The sequence below is a fragment of the Quercus suber genome, unplaced genomic scaffold, assembly GCF_002906115.3.
Source record: "Quercus suber isolate HL8 unplaced genomic scaffold, Cork oak 2.0 scaffold_424, whole genome shotgun sequence".
NCBI classification, from domain to species: Eukaryota; Viridiplantae; Streptophyta; class Magnoliopsida; order Fagales; family Fagaceae; genus Quercus; species Quercus suber.
This window is the reverse complement of record NW_027069875.1, coordinates 499,640-507,334: the sequence shown is the minus strand read 5'-3', so window position 1 is coordinate 507,334 and position 7,695 is coordinate 499,640. Positions and strand designations below refer to the sequence as shown.

At 35.8% G+C, this 7,695-nt stretch overlaps 1 protein-coding gene across 1 annotated transcript; it reads left to right on the top strand.

Moving 5' to 3' along the window:
* The first annotated feature begins 399 nt into the window (after nt 1-399).
* Nucleotides 400-1,582, top strand: LOC111989227 (exopolygalacturonase). The gene is made up of 4 exons (XM_065761645.1): nt 400-769; nt 853-1,002; nt 1,090-1,235; nt 1,346-1,582. The coding sequence occupies exons 1-4, from the start codon at nt 400-402 to the stop codon at nt 1,580-1,582; spliced, it is 903 nt and encodes a 300-aa protein (XP_065617717.1).
* Nucleotides 1,583-7,695: the final 6,113 nt, after the last annotated feature.

Sequence of the window (7,695 nt, the reverse complement as noted above, 5' to 3'; positions counted from 1 at the left end):
TCACAAGATTTCACATATCACCATTGCTAAGGAAGCATGGGAAATTCTAGAGACAACTTATGAAGGGACTAAGAAGGTGAAGGACACCAAACTTCGATGTTGGTCACTCGCTTTGAGGAGCTCAAGATGAGCGAGGATAAGTCTTTTGACTCTTTTTATAGTAAGCTGAATGAGGATGAGTCTTTTGACTCTTTTTATAGTAAGCTGAACGAGGTGGTCGTCAGCAAGTTTAATTTGGGGGAAAAGACGGAGGATTCTAAAGTTGTAAGGAAGATCCTTCGGTCACTACCAGAAAGTGTTCGTGCCAAAGTAACGACCATTGAAGAGAGCAAGGATCTTGACGACATCAGAGTTCAAGAGCTAGTCGGGTCATTGTAGACATACGAATTGTCACTACCTATGCAGAAGAAGAGCAAATCTCTTGCTCTTAAAACGATTGATGAGAGAGTGGTGTCTCATGATTCTTCTAAAGAGGATGCAATAGATAAGGATGTGGCGTATCTTGTAAAGAACTTCCGGAAATTCTTGAAACTCAAAAACGATGGGAAATTTGGTGACAAAGGAAAATTTCAGAGTTCCGGGAAGGAGAAGAAAGAATTCTGGAGGAAAGATAGTAGAGATTCCCAATCTTTTCAAGGAATCACATGTTTTGAGTGTAATGGACATGGACACTTCAAAAAGGAATGTCCCAACTATTTGAAGTTAAAGGGTAAGGCCTATGCCACAGCTCTAAGTGACTCAGACTCATCTTATTCCGATTCGGAGGAAAGTTGTGATGGAGAAGGAAACTACTCCACCTTTTGGAATGCAAGAAATTGCAATTCCAACATGTTACCATAATTGCACCCGCAGATAGCCCTAACACCGATGGAATCCACGTGGGACGTTCATCTCAAATCACCATTACCAATGCTAATATTGGAACAGGTGATGATTGCATCTCCATTGGTGATGGAGCCCAAGATATTACTGTTAACCAAGAAACATGTGGACCTGGCCATGGTATTAGCTTTGGAAGTCTAGGAAGGAACTAGAACGAAGAACCTGTTTCAGGAATCAGAGTTACTGGTGCCACACTTAGCAATACAGATAATGGTGTTACAATCAAAACATGGCCTGCTTCCACTTCTAGAGTTGCTTCTGATATACATTTCAAGGATGTTGTCATGAACAGTGTTGCCAATCCTGTCCTCATTGATCAAAACTACTGCTCAAACAGTCAATGCTCAAATGAGGTTATTATAAACATCACAAATATATACGCAATTTTTGATGGAAAAAAACGTAAAAAAAATTACAAATACTAATATCGAATTCTTAGGTGGCTTTCTTGTTTTGTTTTCAGTCTCCCTCTAAAGTTAAGATCAGCAATGTTAGCTTCAAGAAAATTAGAGGCACTTCTTCAACAAAGGAAGCTATGAATCTTATTTGCAGTAAGAGTGTACCATGCCAACAAGTGGTGCTTTCTGACATTGATCTCGTGTACAAGGGAGGTGGAGGATCTACTACTTCCACCTGTGCTAACGTCCAGCCTACAGTTTCGGGCAAGCAGAACCCTCCGGCTTGTACCAGTAAACATTAATGAAATGCTTCCCAAGCTACTAAAACTAATTTAGAATGAACAAATACAATTTGAAAAAAGGTTATTGGGGTTCTATTCTAAATAAAATCCCATCTAACCTATTCCCTTTTTCTTTATTTAAATGAAATTGGGGAATTTTTTTTTAGTTATTTTCTGAGTTGTTTAAGTTCAGCCTTTTGTTGAAATATGCTATGATCAGTAGTGTTGTTATAGATAGTAATTGTTCTATTATTGCAATTGAGATCATTCTTAATAAAAATCAAAATATTTATTCTACTCTTCCCAAATGCTTTTTATTCTTAAGTAATATTCTCCACCAATATTGTTAAGCATCTACTACCAATCCAATTTAGTACACAATCGGGTAAGTAAACAAAAACAAAATGAGAAAAATTTTAGGTTTCGATGGAATTTTGATCGTTTTTTAGGTTCCGGGGGTATTTTGGTCATTTTTGGGTTTTCGAGGTATTTCATTCACTTTTTAGGTTTAGGGGGGTACTTTGGTTTTTTTTTTTTCTTTTAAGGTTTCGAAGGTATTTCGGTTATTTGATGGGTTTAGGGAGTATTTTGGTCATTTTAATGTTTTAGAGGTATTTTGGTCATTTTTTAGATTTAGGGGGTATTTTGGTAATTTTGGGGGTTTTATGGGTATTTTGGTCTTTTTAGTGGTTTTGGGGTACTTTAGAGTTTGGTGGTTTGTAGAAATGATATTTGGGCTTAGTTGGGTATCTAGTTAAAACCCAATTAACATTAGTTATAATTGGGTCTAATTGGGTTACTACCCATTAAACCCAATTAATAATTGGGTGGGTTTAGATCGTATTTAAGTTGGTGGGTTTGCGTGGGAAAATGGGCATGGGTTGATTTTGCCAACTTGACTCGACCCATGGACAGCCCTAGGCATTACCATCATCAACCAAAACCGAAATCCCATTCAATTGTATCTCTTTCACAGAGCCACCAAATTACATGCCAATCCTTCTATAAAAAAATATTTTGAGGTGGCTAGATTTATTCATTTTGCTTGGTACTCACACACGTAACATGTATCTATAGTACTATTTAAGGGTATTACCCTGTTTAGGATCGTCTATTTAGATGCCTGAAATACCCTCAAATTCATCTGTTTCTAAGGCTTAAATCGTAGGGTTGGACATGTAAAATTAGCATTTCAAAAACACCTAATTTTAAGCTAAATTTAAAATAAATAAATAAAAATTCTCCTAGCTCCACATTTCTCTCCCACATTAGTTTTCAAATACAACTTATTTTAGAAAAAAAAAAAAAAAAAAACACTTTTTTCCTTTTTCCACAAACGTACCATTTTTTTTTTTTTATTATCACTGAATTCTTTTTATCTCACCTCCTGTAAGGTTGAAATTTACCAACCATCTAGTTGGCTTTATTTCGTGTCAATTTGTTTGTAATTTAGCACTTAGTAACCCTGTATTTAGGTGGGATTCATGTAAGAGTAGTGTGTGAAGAGAGTGTGAAGAATTGCTCATCTTTGTGCAAAGAAGCAGAGACTCACGGCTAGGACTCGCGACTGACTCGCGGCTTGCAAGCCGCCAAATGTTGTGCACGTGAGAAGCATGTGGGAAGGTGAAGGGTCACGCCAGCTGTCGTACTACAGGACAAAAGTCCTAGGCTGGCCAGGTCGTTACCTCGTGACTTGAACTCGCGACTTAGACAAGTCGCTAACTTACCCTGCTTGGCAAAAACTGACTTTTCATATTCCAAACACACACCACTATATATAGACCTTTTTACCCACAAAATGTAGAGAGTTTCAAGAGAGAATTTTGTGAGAGAAACCCTAGAGCAAAATAAGATTGCCTCATCCCCAATCTTCACTAAGAGACTCTTCAAATTCCTCTACTCTATTCCTCTCCATTGATACATCCTTGAGAGGTTCTTGACCAAAATCCTTTTCTTATCACACCCACGTCTATGAGAAGGTACATTTGGTGCTAAGGGAAGTAGTTTGGAAGTGACCAATGACTATTGGTTGATGCTTTGGTTTATAGCAGAATCCGGTAAGCTAGAAAAGAAAAAGGTTCGGCGCAACCTCGTTGGAGTAGAAGCTTGGAGGCTTAGGTACTGGGTAGATTAGGCTTGGAGGGTCTTTGCTGCATGTATTCCAACTGATTGTCTAGTGGATTATTACCCTTGGAGGCAGCGGAGAGGTTTTCGCCGAGCTTCTGGTTTCCTCTTCGATAACACATCGCGTGTTTCTTGTATTTGCATCTCTCTTTCTTTATCTTTGCCTTTTATTTTTTGCCGTGGATGTAATTATAATTGGCTTAGATTAATTATCAATTTTGTGTTTGGCTTATGTTCATGTTCTGCACATTAATTGTTTGATAATAAGCTTGAATTGATATTTCGTAATTGGGGGTCTAAACGTTCATAGTGTTTTCAACGCTATTTGAACTTTCAATTGGTATCAGAGCAAGTACACTTGTTGTGGTTTAAATACCTAAGTGTAATCTCTGACCCTACATTGAGATGGATTGGTCTCAATCTCTTAATGTACCACCATTTTTTTATGGTAATAATTATGCTTCTTGGGAAGTCCGAATGAAGGCATTTTAATGTTCTATTGATGATGCTGTGTGGGATGCAGTTGAAATTGGTTAGACTAAGCCAAAGGCTGCCAAATCCACCTGGGATAAGGTAGCACTTACAGCGGCTAATGCAAATAGCAAAGCCTTGAATGCCATTTTCTGTGATGTCTCTCCAGAAGAATTTCACAAGATTTCACATATCACCATTGCTAAGGAAGCATGGGAAATTCTAGAGACAACTTATGAAGGGACTAAGAAGGTGAAGGACACCAAACTTCGATGTTGGTCACTCGCTTTGAGGAGCTCAAGATGAGCGAGGATAAGTCTTTTGACTCTTTTTATAGTAAGCTGAATGAGGATGAGTCTTTTGACTCTTTTTATAGTAAGCTGAACGAGGTGGTCGTCAGCAAGTTTAATTTGGGGAAAAGACGGAGGATTCTAAAGTTGTAAGGAAGATCCTTCGGTCACTACCAGAAAGTGTTCGTGCCAAAGTAACGACCATTGAAGAGAGCAAGGATCTTGACGACATCAGAGTTCAAGAGCTAGTCGGGTCATTGTAGACATACGAATTGTCACTACCTATGCAGAAGAAGAGCAAATCTCTTGCTCTTAAAACGATTGATGAGAGAGTCCTATCCCTAAAAAAGGGAGGACCGGGGGGGGGGGGAGGGGAAGTAAGAAGAAACACTTGTGGGATGATAGATTTACATATTATTTGAAACCTTTCTAAGCATCAGGTTTTGCTGGCCTTACAAGCTTTTTTTTAGTACTACTACTACTACTACATTTGTCTATTATGTCCTACCTAAAATAATTGCTAATTTATCTTGACACTACTTGAGACTTTTACCCTAAATGTACAAAAAAATATGAATCAATATGTTGTCACAGAGTGCTTTTGTAGTTTGATAAATTGGCTTTCAAAATCTATAGCATAATAGAAAAAAAAATTATGTGCATGAAGCCTTGAAAGGCTGCCCATAGATATTTCGTTGCAACTAAAGTGAAACTCAAACTACATGATTGATTTGAGAACAATTCAACATGTAATTTCAATAAAAACTTGAAAGAAGTGCTGAAATTTTTGATCAGCTTAACTATATCTAGATTGTGATGGTGTCTGTATTGTTGTCATATTCTTGACTCTCTTTGAGTTTTGACTTTTTTGTTATTATTTATTGATACTCTATATACATGCATATCTTTGAATCTCTGCTTATACTGTATACTCAAAAACTTGAACCAAACTTTGCCATTTCTCTTTCAACAATAACAAATTTAAAGGTTCTATACATAGAGCAAAAATTTTCATATAAACCACATGAACATCACAATTGATTACAACATCATCTTTACTATTAGATTTTTTACATCTAGAGGTCCATCACACCAAAATAGCCTTGCTTAGCTTGAGAAACAGAAAATTCAAATGAATTAATAAGTTTGTTTTAAGAATTGAAGCACTATCCAGCATACACATGAGTCATAACATTCAATAGGTTTCTTCTTTTTCTTTTTTCTTTTTTTTCATAAGTGCAAAGGGTTTCTAAATTTTGGATGAATTTTTGTTATACCTTGAAAGATATGGTTTCCTTCCCGGGTTCCTTGTGGACCGAATTTACAGTACCAATCATATTCATTCTCATCTCAATTTGTAATTGTTGATAGTAAAATTAGTAGTAGTTTTAGTATTTCAACAATGCTAGAGCCAAAAACTTTTCATATTTTTACAGGGTAATGCTATTGATAAGTGTGATATTACGGATTTTACATAACCTTATACAAGTTTTTTTTTTTTTTTTTTTAAATTTTGTTTGAGAAGTACATAAACCTTACATGTAAGTTAATGTATCACCAATCACAAAGTAGTATTAAGACATTTATTTATTATGCGTTGAATCAATAATCACATTTATTGTCATTTAGAGTTTCAATCTATGTCATCTGCTTCTCATGATTGATCTCTTTATTATCGGACTAAGATACCGATTGGTTTTTGGTGTAAGCAAAGAATGAACCTTGATCTCTTATTCAATAATCAGAGATGTTAACAGTTAAGCTAATTTAAACCCACTATAGCCACTTAAGTTTATAAGTCTTGTGTAGTAAAATATTTATAATAACTTTGGCATTTTTTATATTTCTTTTTCATAAATTGTTGAGGTGTTAAGTTGTAATTAATTTGTGAAACATCACTTCCTAATGGTGAGTATAGACTCTTCATTGATAGTACTATTATACACCAGTCACAATATGTTAATTTTTGCGTCACTCATGTTAACATTTTCCTTCTTTTAAATATATTTTAGGCCATCTCATCTTTTTAACACATCAGCACTTTGTTTTGTTTACCAATACTGCAATTTCTTTAATGGCAAAAAGATTGGAGGACAAAATTGATACATTTTGAGTTTTTCATGGATGGAATGGGAATTTTTATCATTTGAGGGACCAAAATTGAATTTAAATCAAATTTCAGAAACAAAAAGTGTATTTTGGCCTTTTTAATTTGTTACTTAATTTTTTTGTTAATGATTGTAATGCAGATAACAAAGAGATTAGGTCAGAGTACCCCATTAATTATAACTGTTGCTAGCCCATTTAATCTGAAGAGACGCTCTTACCAATGAATTTAGAGAGGTTTATATCTCTTATTTTCTTTAGTTGGGTAGTTTTTATTGGTAAATTTTCATTTTCTGGGGAAGTTGTCACAGAAGAATAAGGATTTTACTTTTATTGATTTTTTTATTTATTATTTTACATAAATGTTAATGTCAGTCAAATGAAAAGATATTGCTGGTGATTCAGACGAGGAATTTGGTGGGTACATAGGAAACAGATATAATAGGATTGCTTTGACTATTGGCTATGTACCAGGATTAAAAATTGAAAGCTCGAAAATGTGTTGAAAACACAAGAGCTGTTTAGACCCCCAAATTAAAGTTATGGCTAGATTGATTTTACACTAACTTAATACTAAGTGCGAAATAGTGTAAATGCAGTGGATAAACAAACAAGCTACTCTAATCCATAAACTTAACAATACAGCAATAAAATGGAATGTAAAAGAGAGGGGAAGAGAGATGCAAACACAAGATAACACGCTGATATGATATCAAAGGGGAAACCGAAGAACTCGGGGAAAAACAACTCCGCCGCCCTCCAAGTGGTAATCGATCCACTAGACAATCAGTTAGGATACATGGGTTAGCAAGAGACCCTCCAAGCCTAATCTACTCGATGAACCTAAGCACTCCAAGCTCCTACTCCAACAAGGCTTCTCGGAACTATGTCTTGTCTAACTCTCTGGATCCCATAACAAGCTTCATGTTGCATTTAACATCCTTAGCTTCTTCTAATACTTCCCAGTAGCACCAAAACCTCACTTGACACTTTGAAAGGGTGTGGTAAGTGTTTGGGCTATCAACCTCCTAATGGTATGGAAATTGAGAGGTAAGAGTTGAGGAAAAACCACAAGCAATTGTGTAGAGAAATGTGGGTATAACAATCTCTAACTCTCAAGTTTTGTGGCTAGGGTTTTCTCTC